The sequence below is a fragment of the Suricata suricatta genome, chromosome 15 (genome assembly GCF_006229205.1).
Source record: "Suricata suricatta isolate VVHF042 chromosome 15, meerkat_22Aug2017_6uvM2_HiC, whole genome shotgun sequence".
Classification (NCBI taxonomy): domain Eukaryota; kingdom Metazoa; phylum Chordata; class Mammalia; order Carnivora; family Herpestidae; genus Suricata; species Suricata suricatta.
This window is the reverse complement of record NC_043714.1, coordinates 63,095,882-63,110,229: the sequence shown is the minus strand read 5'-3', so window position 1 is coordinate 63,110,229 and position 14,348 is coordinate 63,095,882. Positions and strand designations below refer to the sequence as shown.

Genomic DNA, 14,348 nt, shown 5'->3' with positions numbered 1-14,348 from the left:
AAGCTGAGAATGAACTGAGGGTTGGGGGGGAGGGGGTAGGGGGAAGACAGGTGGTGGTGATGGTGGAGGGCACTTGAGGGGAAGAGCACTGGGTGTTGTATGGAAAACAATTTGACAATAAAATATTATGGAAAAAAAAATATTTCTGAGAGACAGAAAAAGAGAGTACACGTGGGGGAGGGGCAGAGAGGGGGTGGGGAGAAAATCTGAAGCAGGCTCTGCACTGATAGCAGCCAGCCTGATGTGGGGCTGGAACTCACAAACCACGAGATCATGACCTGAGCCCAAGTAGGGCACTCACCTGACTGAGCCACCCAGGTGGCCCTGCGAGCCCTGCCCTTTTTATGGTGGATGTGGGACAGTCACAGTCTTGCTGCCCAGAGTTATGCTTGACGACAGATAAATATGAGCTTCTTGGAGTATGAAATTAAGCACAGGAGTTTTGCGGTCCAATTGATAATAGCCCTTCTATGTTCTGCCTTGCTTTCATGAGCTACTATTTCTTCCCATTGATGGGCACTTTCCAACATGTAGATGAAATCATTAAAAATGAAGTGGGGGTGCCTGGGTGGTTCACTTGGTTAAGCATCTGACTCTTGGTTTCAGCTCAGGTCACGGTCTCCCAGTTTGTGAGTCCAAGTCCCACAACTGGCTCTACACTGGTGGTGCGGAGCCTGCTTGGGATTCCCTCCCCCTCTGCCCCTTCCCTGCTCGCACTATCTCAAAATGAATGGATAAACTTTAAAAAAAATAAAAAAATAAAAAATCGTAATGCCTTTTAAAGTTTATTTTTGAGAGAGAGGAGGGAAAAAAAAACCACATGCAAGCCGGGGAAGAGGCAGAGAGAGAGGGAGAGAGAGAATCCCAAGCAGGCTCCTCACTGTCAGCACAAAGCCTGACATGAGGCTTGAACTCACAAGCCATGAGATCATAACCTGAGCTGAAATCAAGAGTCAGATGCTTAGTTGACTGAGCCCCCCAGGAGCCCCAATTCAGGAATTTTAAAGTGGACAGTAATAGCTGGGTGTATTAATGTATCATAACATGTACACAGCAAACATCCCTGTGCTCTGCCAGCAACAGAGCAGCCAGGAACTCTGAAAAGTATTTGCATGATGTAACCTATTGTGAACTGTTGATTCAGCAGCAAGTTTTCATGAGGAGACTGTGACTGTTAACGGAGCCATGATGTTTAAAACTGAACGGCAGGCCGGGCTGAAGCCAGGCCCTCCTGCTCTCCATCTTCTGTAACCTTCTCCAGCCTGCTGGCACTACCTCTTTAGCATCCCCATAATTTCCTCGGAACCTTCCTCTTGCCACCCACATGGACTTGCCTTATCCTTTATTTCTCCAGAGCTTTATACACAGACCCCAAGCCCTCCCATCTCCTCCATTTATCCATATTAGGATATTCAAATGTTCAGAGAAAGGGAATGGATAGGGGATCCAGTTAGAACACATTAAATGACAGTTCTATATTCCTCAAGTTAGGGTCAAAAGACAGAATCCTAGAGGTTTGAGAGGTTCATGGGAATTTGGATTATGATAGCTAATATTTAAGGAGCACTTACCATGTTCCACTATTGCTTGAAATGCTTTACATGTATGAACTTAGTTTCAATATAATCCTATAAAGCAGATGTCCTATTTCCATTTAACAGGTGAGCAATTTTAGCAACACCCTTATCCCATCAAACAGATGAGTGCCCATGGAAAGGTTGAGTTATTAGCTCAAGGTTATAAAGCTAGTAAACGGTGGAGTGAAGACCCAAACCCAGGAAGTCTGGCTCCAGAACTAACGATCTCAACCTCTTTGCAACGCTCTCATCTGGGGCTTGGATGGGCCAAGATGGCTTCATACATGTGCCTGTTAGTTAGCTGGGGCTGTTGCCTCCTCCTCCAGGTGGTCTACCCATAGGAAAGACTTCTTTATATGGCAGCCAAATCCCAAAGGGTAAATGTCTTGTGGAAAATTATCTTGATGGAATGGCAGCCTCCAAGTATAGCACCGCATGGGTTTTACCGTTAGGTCACAGGACAGATAGGCTTCTAGACCAATTTCCCAAATTCTTTGGCATTGCTCCCATTGAACGGTGGGAGTCTATATTCCCTTTTCTTGAATTCTGGCTGGCCTTAGCAGCTTGCTGGTAGCTAGGAGGGTATGGCGGAAGTGATGATGCATGACTTGGGCTACAGCAGAGAAGGTCATGGCCTGGTTTCTTTGCAGACACTCGCTCTGGGGGAAGCCAACCGCCATGTGAGAAGTCTGCCATGCCGGATGGAGGGGCTGTAGGAAGTACTCTGGTTCGCAGTCCCAGCTGAGCATGCAGCCAGCCCACAGCCCACATCAGTTGTCGACCACATGAATGTGCCACCTTGGGGATCCAGCCCAGAGCAGCCTTCAAATGACAGCTGACAGCTGCAGTTCATTGACATATGATAAGAGACTCCCAACAAAGAACTGCGTAGCAAGCCCTTCCTGAATTTTTGAGCAACAAAATCATGAGCAAAATAAACTGGCTATTTAAGCCACTAAGTCTGGCATAAACATGTTCACTCAAAGAGTGGCAAAAGTAACCCAAACTATTTATCAACCAATTTATTTTATTTCTTTAGTTTTGAGAGTGAATGGGGGGCATGGTGGGGGCCGGGGGACAGACGATCTGAAGTGGGCTCTGTGTGTACAGCAGAGAGCCCGATGTGGGGGCTTGAACTCATGAACCACGAGATCATGACCTGAGCTGAAGGCAGATGTGTAATGAACTGAGCCATCCAGGCGTCCCGTTCATCCATCAATTTAGAATAGAGTGGGGAGCAAAGGAAAGAGGTGGGATAGATAAACAAGCTTAGGATGGCAGGGTGGATCTGACTTTTGTTTTATGCATGTTCCTATGTACTAACCTCTCTGCCGTGCTAGTCTTCTCTGCAGATGGCGTGGTTTTAAGGACCAGAGTGGAAAGTAAGGGGGGGGCGGGCCTGGAACCAACATATATCTGTTCTGTCAGAGAGATGAAGGAGCAAGTGCATCTGGTCATAACTGTAGCTGGTCTTTAGCTGGCTGAGTAGCTAGGGTCTCTCTACAGACTATGTGAGGTCACAATGGGGCTATAGTGGGTGTCACTAGTAGGTAAGTGTCCAATTGTCAGTCTAGAGGTAGTATAATCTCTACCTTATTAATATTTAAAGTTCACTTGGCTATCTCTTTCTATCTAAAGTAGCACTTTCATTTGTTCCATCCTTTTTATCTATGATCAACACATATCCATTTATCCTACGTGTAATGTCTCAGAAGCAAATTGCGTCTACAGTTTAGTTTCTTATTTTCTACAGCAGACTTGAATAACCATAAATCGTACAGCAAACAGATTACAACAAGCCTCAAGAACAAGCACTTCGATCAGGTTTGTGATGTCCCATTTACTGGCTAAAGCAAGTCACATAGCTAAGCCCGGTCAATGTGGGACAGGTTTACACAAGGGACTGGACACCACAAGACATGATTCATTTGGACCGCCATTGTATTCATGTATCACTAACACAGCTAGGAAATGGTGGCTCCAGTTGTCAAACTTTCAGCAGTCTGTTTCTGGAGCCCACACACAAAACGGTGTCCTCGAGACTGTTAGGAATGGTTACTTAGTGAAAACCTTCTCCAACCTCACTTTCCAAGCCCCACCCCAAGCCCAATGAATCAGAATCTCTTGAAGGTAAGGGCTATAGGAGAGAAGGTGGTGTTAATCCCTCAAACTTGAGACTGAAATAACCCTGCAGAGGATTCCAATACACACTGGGGACACAGAGAGTTTCAAAAACAAGGAAGACAGTCTCAATAGGCAACTTCATTTTCCATAGAACACGTTCTTTTTTTTTTTTTTTTTAAGTAACCTCTACACCCAACGTGGAGCTAGAACTCATGACCCCAAATTCAAGGTTTGCATGTTCTTCTGAGCCAGCCAGACACCCGTCACAGAGCATACTTAACTGTCGTTATTACACCAGAGACACTGCCTTGAAATTTCTTTAAAAAACTATTTTTATGTTTAAATTAGGGCGGTGGTTCCCAAACTTCTGCGTGCATCAGTATTAACCGGAAGTCTTATTAAAACACAGACAACTGGGCCCAACCCTAGGTTTCTGATTCAAGGGGTTTAGAGCAGACCAGGGCAATTTGCATGCCTAAGAAGCTCGGCTCTGGAACGACACTTTGAGAACCCCTGAGAGCAGCGGGATGAATTAGTGATAACACTGCACTTCCATGATTACAGCACATTTAGGACATACGAGGTCTTCCGCTGGTGCAGCCGCAGATACGATAAAGGTAAGATTTGTATCTTGATTGCACTTGAGCCGCTTTACTCTCTAAGTGGATCTAGTCTCTAAGACAGGAAGCCTAAGTAAGTATCAGTAGACAGGTTCGGATAAAGGGGAAATCTCCTTCCTTCGGAAGAGATAAAAAGGAAAGGCCGGCCGGAGTAGGAAACCCTTCGAGCTGGGTCCTGAAAGATAACTAAGTCCTAGACACGTGGGGACAGTGTAGAATCACAGTATTCTTTCCTCCTTGGCAAAGATAAAACCAAAAACCCAAAACCCCAAACAAACCTTGACAAACACCCGGAAAAGGTCCGTGCCGTTCTTGCCTCCTGCTCCAGCACTAAGGATCTGCAAGCTGCTGGCATCAGAATGAGGAAGCGTGCTTTCGGGGGTCAAGGCCTCAGTCTCAAACCCTGGCCTCGCCCTCCCTTTGGAGCTCCCAGAGCAGGTGCCTCAAAGACCGGACGGTGTCTGGCCGAGGCCTCAGTGGCCGCTGCCTTGGCAAAGGGTGAGGCTTGGGGGCTTCAAACCCCCAAAGCTTGAGCAGGACGACGCGACGACCCCAGAGAGGTGGCGAGGCCGGTGCCTGGCGAGAGGGGCCGCACGCGGAGGCACCGTTCAGAACAAGCCCCAGGTTTAGGCAAGGCGCTCGGAGGGGCCGGTGGCAGCAGCATTACCCTTCAGAGCAAGAACTCCAGCGCTGTTTCTCCCTATTCTTTGCGTTGGACTTAGGGGCGGCAGCACAGAGGATGCGCGCCCTCGGTTGCTCCACAATCACGCACCGGAGGGGGCGGGGACTCGTGTGCACGCCGCTAACACGGGAGGGAGGGCCGCTCGGGAGCCCGCGGACTGCGCCTGCGCGGCCCCGCCCCACCCCTTAGCCCCGCCCTGTTAGCCCTTATACCGCCACTAGGGGTATCTGTGCTGCTAGGCCTAAGAGCGCGGCGGCTTTGAGGGCGCGGGAGTCGTACCGTGTGCTGACGGGGGCAGGCAAGAGGGTGGGAAAGCCGGCGGGAGCGGAGGGCGGCGCCGGAGGAGGGCGGCGCGTGGCTGACTCATCCCTCTGGAAGATCAAACTGACGGAGACAAACCCTCGTCAGACCCGCCCGCGCCGCCCCGCCTCTGCCGGGAGGCGCCCGCCCGCACCGCCCACCCGCCCTCTCCCCGCCCGGCAGCCTTGGAGAAAGTTTTTCTTGCGGGAGGGACCCGAGCCGCCGCGGGCCCTTCGGAAGGGAAGGGGGACAGGAAAGGAGGCGACCGCCACGCGGGCCCGGGGAGTGCATGGTGCCGGGCGCCTCGGCTGCCAGTCAGGAGGACATCGGGGCGGGGTCGGGCTGAGCCGAGCTCCTTCTTCCCCCTGCCTCGCCAGAAATCGCTGTCCCGGACTGCCGCGGGGGTCCCCGCTCCTCAGCCCGCCATGTCCCGGCTGCTGCCGCTGCTGAGGAGCCGGACCGCGCGCAGCTTGAGGCCGGGCCCGGCCGCCGCGCCCCGCCCGCCGTCCTGGTGCTGCTGCGGGCGGGGGCTGCGGGCGCTCGCGGCCCCGGGCGGCTCTCGGGGGCTGGGCACCCACCCCAAGAAGGAGCCCATGGAGGCGCTGAACACGGCGCAGGGCGCGCGCGACTTCATCTACAGCCTGCACTCCACCGAGAGGAGCTGCCTGCTCAAGGAGCTGCACCGCTTCGAGTCCATTGCCATCGCCCAAGGTAAGGGGGCGAGTGAGGGGCGAGCCCGGGGGCCCGGCGTCCCCACCTCCCCGCCTGTGCCCGGGGAGTCCCCCCGCCCCCCCTCGCCCGCCTGGCCTCGCGCCTGGGACGTCCGGGCCCGAGGGGGGGGTGTTACTTTCCGCCTCCTGAGTGTCCCCAGGGCAGGTAGGACAGGCGCGGATCGTGCCAGGCTGCCGGGACCGACGCTTGGCTGGTTCCTCCCCGGCCTCCGAGGCCGGAGCTTCAGCTCTGATTGTCAAACGAGTCTGTTTGGATTGTGCTTTGATTTACTGCGTGCCTCCCGTCCCCGGCCCTCCTGTCCCCCCCGAAGCCCTTGCTGCTTTTCTTGTGAACGTGCAGCCGCGCAGGTGCATGGCGTGCCTGCTCGGAAAGTGCTACAAAACCCGAGAGGCAGGGAGAAAACTTTCTTGAAAGGTTATTCAACCGAGATGTACGAGAGTCCAAAAGAAGGGTCATGGCTTCCCAAGACAGAGATGCTCTCAGCTGCGCGATGGCACACGCTTCTAGTTGTATTAAATTAAACAGCCGAAGGAAACATTTTCCTGGCAGTTGGGAAGAATGAATCAAACCAGCAACTGCAGATAACGAACTTGCAAGCCCGTGTAGGTTCGGCGCTGCACAAGTTCAACTCCAGTTGTTTCCCCCAGAGGTTGAAAGAATGTAGTAAATAAGAATGTATTTTTCGGGCAGTCTGTAGCTCTACAATAAAAAGCAGACCTTCTGCTTGAAAGTAATGTGGAATGGTGAAAGCGAAGCTATTTTTAAGCTAACATGTTAAAAGAGGATATTTTTAAAAACCAGTGCAGAATGCTGTAGGTCAGGATTTGAGAGCAAGTGAAAAAAAAAAAAAAGCTAAAAATTCAGAAAATCAAAAGGATGAAAGGAGTAAATGATTAATTCCATCTTGAAATATGTTTGCAATTTAAATACAGCAGTGCAGACAATACATAACACAAAGTATATTGCTGTTTTATTTCACATTACGGTGTGTTTGACATTTTTTAACAAGTTTACCCCTCCCCCACCCAGAGTTGGTAGGTGCAGAAACGTCCCGTAGATTCCAAAGTTAAGACTACATTGATTGATTGGAACATGGCATTTGATTTGCCAGAGGCACCTGAACCTGTTTCTTGGGCCTATAATCCAGGGAGGGAAGAAAGTCCTATGAGCATGACTTGTCTATACTGCTCCTTCAGAAGCTTCCTCTTACTTGTGCCTTTGAACTGCTTTTCTTTCTAGGCTCAGGGAATTGTGGAACAGTTTATAGTCCTGGACATTCCACACAATGTCTACCCACAGCGCATTTATAGGAGAAATGTGACCTCATAATTAGTTCAGTTATTAGGTGTGCAATGCTGCCATTGTATGAAATAATAATCAAATACTCATGTATTTGTAAGGTGTGTTTGTATCCATTGTGTGGTTTAAGATGTTCAGTTCTGAAAATGTGCTCCTGGGAAAACAATACAGACGGCCCTATATGCTGGAACCTTAATTTTAGGAATGTTTTTTCCACAGGCAACACTGTTTTGAACATACATTTGGCCTTGTCTAAGTAATTTCTTAGAAATTCTTCTGCGTTAACATTGTTACAAGGTTCAAGGGCCCTAATAATATAATTTTTGTGATAACTCTTGAAAAGCATACCCGGTGATACAACTGGGGAAGTTGTACCTCCTGCCTTATTGTTTTAGCACGTGGCAGTCCAGTGGCAGTACAGAGGCTACATTCTCCTGTGAAGATAATCTTAAATTTGACGTGGTTCTAAGTATTTAGACCAAAAACTTCGGTCAATGAAGGTTCATTAGCATCAGTTAAACTTAATGAGTATGTAAGTTAGATGAGAGAGAAGTTAGTAATTTGTCTTCTTTGTTCAGGATAAAAAGGGAAAGGGTAGGAAACAATGTGGTAGTCAAATGCTTATTTCCTGTTCTTAAGCTTTTAAATAACCTCAAAGTTTAAATCAACTGTGTCTGCCAGTATTGATGAGTAAATTGTTGCTGTTGGACTCAAACGATACTTATTGATGCTGCTGCTTTAATTTTTAGTACAGTCTTAGTGTTCCTTATTGTGTTCAATATCGATACGTACAATTCCTATGGAAATCAGTGAAATCATTTTTTCCCAGTCAGACGAATGAATAACTCCCAGGTTTTTCTTATATTGTTGTTTTTGAATGATTTTAAATACCCAACTCGTGTACTAAATGTGTGTGTGTGTACTAAATGTAATTTCTATTAAATAGATTATGTTAAAAGGACGGTTTCCTATGATAGGAAATCTTATATGTTCCTGGAAAGTGTGCTTGTGTGATCGAAAGAAGGGTTTTGGATTTGGTGTGGAAACATTACAGGAAAAAAACCCATCTATGCTTTGATATGGCAGTGGAATCTACTGTTGACATTTGGTACATTTGCCCTTAATCTTTCTTAGTGTTGATCAGTAGACATGTGATATGATCTGTGGCAAGATTCTTTACATGATTCTGAATAGATACAGCGAGCTTTGTGGGAATGTGTTATCACAGTTAAATAGGATATTGTGATTTTCAAATTGCAAAATGATTTCCTTCTCTGTTTTAAAAAAGTTGGTGTTGTGTTCTTAATGTACCTGGTCAACCTATAATCGCTCTTCTTCTAGAAACAGTCCATATTTTCCTGATAATACTTAGTCGGCTCATTGTTTTTATAACAGGACTGGCAAGCCGACATTATTATAGTTGCCTTTCCATTTTAGCAGAGATTTATAAAACAAGTTTGTTTTTGTTTTTGCAATTACTATTTCTATTCATAGTTGTTGTTCTTAAACTCTCAAAACATATGAGTTGGTTTTTGAAGGACAGAACAATGCTCATTGTATTAGTTGTACACTACTGTGTAACAAATTATCCTAAAAAATAGTGGCTTAAAACAAACATGTTTTTTTCTCAAAGTTTCTGGGTATCAGGAATCTTGAGTCAGCTTAGTGGCATGTTTCTGACTCAGGGTATCTCGTGAAGTTATAATCAAGCTTTTATTTTTTTGTGATCAAGCTTTTAGCTGGGTCTGCATCAGCTGAAGTCTTGCCCGGGGCTGGAGGACCCATTTTCGAGAAGGCTCACTCACATGCCTATTGGCTGGAAGTCTGTTTCCTGCCATGTGGGCCTCTCTTCAGGGCTGTCTAAAGTGTTCTCAAGACATGGAAGCTGGCTTCCTCCAGAGTGAGTGATGAGAGAGAGAGAGAGAGACAGACAGAGGGTGCTTAAACTGGAAGCCACAATCTTTCACAACTCAGTCTTCGAAGAGATGGTCCATTTATTTTGTCCTGGTGCATTGTGGGAGGGTACCATACGTGGTGCAAATACCAGGAGGTAGAAATCACGGGGGGCCATCTTGCAGGCTGCCTTCCACACTTACTTAAAAGTGTTGTAATTAATGTTCATTGGAGAATTCCACAGAAAGAGAAGAGCTGGCTCTGGCGGAGGCACAATGAAAGAATTGATTTGGAAAAAAAGGAGCTTCTCAGGGCATTAATTTTGTAAATATGTACTTGAGGTATTTTTAAAATGAGATTACTTTTACGTAGTAGTAGATAAGAAATGTATGAGGTCAACAGAGCAGTTTTTCTATTCATGTTAGCTCTTAATCAGTTGCATTTTTTTTCTCTTTCTCTGTGTAGGTGGCAATTGTGTATGTTTTAAATTTGCTCTCTTTTTTTTTTTTTTGCCATTTATCTACATCCATATAGATACAACATATAATTCTAAACTTTAGTCTTATAGTTCTCACCTTTTCTGGATATTTATTTAAGGTAGGATGTTTTATTTTTTTATTAAAAGTTTTTTAAATGTTTTTATTTATTTTTGAGAGAGGGAGAGAGACAGCGTGAGCAGGGGAGGGTCAGAGAGAGAGGGAGACACAGAATCTGAAGACAGGCTCCAGGCTCTGCGCTAGCAGTTAGCGCAGAGCCCGACGCAGGGCTCGAACCCACGAACTGTGAGATCATGACCTGAGCCGAAGTCGGACGCTTAACCAACGGAGCCACCCAGGCGTCCCAGGATGTTTCATTTTGAGAACTTGCTATTTAAACAAGAGGCCTTTGGCAAAATGAAAGGCCGAAAGATTAAAATCTGATATGAAAATGGATCTCGAGAATACTTAAAAACCAGACTTTTCATGGAGTTCTGATTCACTGGGGATCTTGGACTCTTAACAAGAGTATCCCCATTTCTTTCAGCCCATGGTTATATAAGGAAGTAGCAGCTCAGTTAAACTATTGATTTCTGGGATGAATTGGAGATAATTGTGGCTTTTGCTTAAAGAGAATAAAAAGGCAAGAAAAACATTTCATATTCTAAATTAAGATATGTGAATAAATATATTTCAGAGGCTTGGCTGAAATATAAAAGAGGAATAAGGGAGGTGTAGCCCAAACTAGACCCAGTTAGAGAGGAAGAAGCAGGATGAGGATATGAAGTGTGAATTGAGTCAGGAATGAGAGAGCTCTAATAAGTGGAGAGCTGCTGCTGCTGCTCCTTCTCCTCCTCCTTCTCTTCCTGCTTCTCCTCCTTTTCTTCCCTCTCCTCTTTCTCTTCCTCTTCCTCCTCTTCCTCTTCTTTCTCTTCCTCCTCTTCCTCCTTCTCCTCCCCCCTCTCCTTCCTCCTCTTCCCCTTCCTTCCCCTCCCCTTCCTCCTTCTCATTCTTCTTCTCCATCTTCTTCTTCCCCTGAGAGCTTCTATATCTTGGGCCCAGATAAGTTAAACGAAGCTTTGCTACAATCCGTTATTTTACCAATATGGAAAGAACCTAGCTACAGCAGTATATTCTAACAAAACTTAATTCTGAACTTTAGAATTACTGGCATAGTGGAGTAGTCTTATTCCTAGGATTTATTGCCAGCAGGACATAGCTAACACAAATAGGATTTGTTTTCATTATAAAATGGATGTATGTTGTTTGACAATCTCTAATCATTTCTCATCTATAACTTGATGTTCAGAGTTACATGTGACTTAACAACTGTTCTCTTGTATTTCATTATTTTGTAGCTCAGGAATACAGGGAAGGCTTGGCTGGATGACTCTGTTTCATGTGGTGTCTGGAGCTCACTCCATAAATTTCAGCTGGTCACAGGGTCCAAGATGGTTTTACTCACATGTCTGGTACTTTGGTGGTGGTGGCTGCAAGCGGGGCTCATCTGGAATGGTTGACCAGAGTAGGTGCATATGACCTCTCTAGCACAGCATTCTCCGGGGGACTGTGGTATTTATTTGATTGGTCAGGACTCACGGAGAAAAAGTTCCAAGAGGGATATCTGTGTAGAAGCTATAAGATTTTGTATTAGCTTTCTGTTCCTGCTGTAACAATTTACCACATATTTAGTGGCTTAAAACAACACAAATTTATTCTCTTAGAGTTCTAGAGGTCTGATTTAAGGGGCCAAAATAAAAGTGTCAGCAAGGCTTGTCCTTCTGGAGGCTCCAGGAGAGAATCTGTTCGGTGTCTCTTCCAGCTTGCAGTATTCCTTGTTTCCTGGCCACATCATTCTAAATCTCTGGTTTGGTTGACACATCATCGTCATTTACCTTTTTGCTTCCACCATATAGGACCCACGCAATTACATTTAGGGTTCACCTGGATAATCCAGGGCAATCTCACTCTTTCAGAATCCTTAATTTAGTGACACCTGCAAAATCTCTTTGCCATATGAAATAAGATCCTCACAGGTAGAGGATTAGGATGTGAACATATTTGGGGGCCATTATTTAGCCTACAACAGACATTATGATCTAGTTTTGGAAGTCCCAGGATGCCATTTCTGCTGCATGATGTTGGTTAAGCAAATCACTAAAGTCTAGATTCAGGGAAGGGAAATCAGGAAGTAGCTGTATACATGACCATGCCTAATAATTGTAGTTTATTTTTTTATATCTGTATGTTAAAAACATTAATAATTTCTGTCAGAAATCTTTTATTTTTCTCTATTAATGCATACCATTAACATACCAGATATTTAAGACTTAAGAACATTCATTCTTGTACTGAGTGGTGGTACACTGATTCATTTTATTAAGATGTATAGGATTCCTTCCATATCAAGATTACTCAGCCTTGGGCAATATTGACATTTCTGGCTAGATAATTCTTTGTTGTGGGAGCTGTCCTCCACACAGGTGTTTGGCAACATCCCTGTCCTCTACCCACCAGGTACCAATAGTGCCCTCCCACCTTCCTCACCCCTAGTGTGTCAAGCAAACATGTCTCCAGACATTTCCAGATGTTCCCTGGAGGAGACTCTGGGTAGAAGGACGGAGAGGAGTGTAGCAAAATCTCCCTGGTTGAGAGCCAGTGCTTTATATGAAATGCTGTATGGCTATTTCTTCTTCAGTCCTCTGCCTTCTCTCTCCTCTTCTCTCATCCATTGATAACTTGCTATTATCAGTGCATTATCTTTGCTTCAAGCTTATTGCTTTATTTTACATTTATTTGTCTTTAGATAAGGACAGAGAAGTAACTCCTCCCCTCCTTATCAAACTCCTCACCTCTCCATCAAATAAAGAAGAGTTTTGTGATAACTTTTCTTGATTGTGATGCCTCTTCTCTTCTAAATTTTTGACCAAATCCTAAATATTAGATGCTTAGAAAATATGGCTTCAGAAAAGTGAAACCCTGCTTTAGTTTAATTCACCAGTAAGTAATTTGGTGGTGTTCATCTTAATAGTCATATACTGCATAATTTTTATGGCAGTTATGACAAGCAAATTTTTATAAGCACGAATAGGAAAATAGAAATAATAGATCTGCAATTTATAGAGCCATCCAGAAAGTTAGGTAGAACTAAATGGATGATCTTGTATGTTGGGGGTGATCTCATACTGAGCCATTATTAGTGAAGATTGTTTCAGTTTTTCTAGAAATAGTGATGAGTTCACATAACCACACTCTTGTCTGATTTTCTTTGGCAGGTCATGGTGTAAAACTACCTGGAACAAATAGGGACTAAATCCCTGAGTGAAGATTTTATTAGCATCTTGCTCAATTCAGAGAATTAATTAGAAGATAGATTTATAGAACTCTGTCCAGCCTTGTCTTTGACTTACTCGTTTATGTCTATCTTAAGTTAATGAAAACAACTACTTAAGAACAAGTTGATATATGTTAGAATATAATAAGTTAACCCATATCATCTGGTAAATGAGAGACCCCCTCTAGATAAAGGATACAGGTAACAAGATGTTACAGGTAACAAGATGTCATTCCCCTTAAGCTCTACTTTGATGGCTTTGGTGGTGGCTTATTTGAACGTATTGCATTATTCTCTACCTTAGTAAAAGTATGATGAGCACAATTTAGCTTCTACCAGCTGCCAGTGTCTTTATATACTATAATGCTTCTTTTTGGGGCTATTTCTATTTGTAGATACAGTAGTCATCACACCAAATGCCTCCAGAGCACTGTGCCTTTTCAGTTGGCATGTTTTTTAGACTCTGTCATAGTGGTAGTGAAGTGTGTGGGGCTTATTTTGCCCCTCCTCCCACTCCATGGTGCCCTCAGACTATTCTGTTCTCATTCATCTCTTGTGGTTCTGTTAAATTCTTTTCTACCATGTAAAGGAGGGCTGCTTCTTGATACCTCTGTTATTGTTCCTAATGTCTACTCTTTGTCAATCTTCCATAGTGTTTTTTAATTTTTTTCTTTCTGTTTTCATTAACCCCCCCCCCCCCACTTTTCTGATACTTCTATGTTTCTCCATAGAGTTTACTCCTGATAGGCATTTCAAGGTCATTAGACCACTGCTGTCTTTTGTCTTTTTAGCGAGCCACTTGGATCGGTCAGGTTGTTTTTATCTTTTGGCTCTTCAGCTCTCATATTGAAGATCTTGTGAATATTTTTGTTAACATCTGGCTATGGCTACTTAAAGGATTGTTGTCTTAAGAACATAAAAGGTACTTAATCGAAACATTACAATTTTTGAAGTTTTAGGGAAATTTAAATTAGAATGGTGCCTTTACTTTGTTTACATTTTCTGTCTTTTTTCTGAGTTTTAAGGTAGATTATTTAGTACATTGTGTTATTAGAAATGTTTATAATTTTTTTTTAATTTTTATTTTTTTTATTATTTTTTTTTACTTTATAAAGTTTCGTATTTTTTAAACATATGCAGTTATTTTCCATCCTTTACAATACAGTAGTTGCAATGACACTCAAAACAGAAAAGCAAAGTAAAAAATCAAAACACCAACTTCTGTTTCATGTAATTAGACTTATACAGAAATTAGAGGGTTAAGTAACAACTAGTTAATCACCTAATTTCACAGCTATCTGAAGTGGCAAT

At 44.3% G+C, this 14,348-nt stretch overlaps 1 protein-coding gene and 1 long non-coding RNA gene across 3 annotated transcripts in view; one reads left to right on the top strand and one right to left on the bottom strand.

Annotated features, from left to right (window-relative positions):
* Positions 1-3,153, bottom strand: part of LOC115279179 — a 7,408-nt gene extending 4,255 nt beyond the window's left edge. Inside the window, exon 1 of the long non-coding RNA XR_003903265.1 lies at positions 2,902-3,153. This is a non-coding gene — a long non-coding RNA (uncharacterized LOC115279179). The remainder of the gene's footprint in view (positions 1-2,901) is intronic.
* A 2,089-nt stretch (positions 3,154-5,242) lies between these two features.
* The window catches only part of TMEM65 (transmembrane protein 65), a 58,698-nt gene continuing 49,592 nt past the window's right edge, over positions 5,243-14,348 (top strand). The window contains exon 1 of one of the 2 annotated variants that reach the window (XM_029923733.1): positions 5,243-6,014. In XM_029923733.1, coding sequence (XP_029779593.1) covers positions 5,729-6,014 — 286 coding nt within the window. In that variant the 5' untranslated portion in view covers positions 5,243-5,728. The remainder of the gene's footprint in view (positions 6,015-14,348) is intronic. The other variant, XM_029923734.1, reaches the window with a different exon arrangement.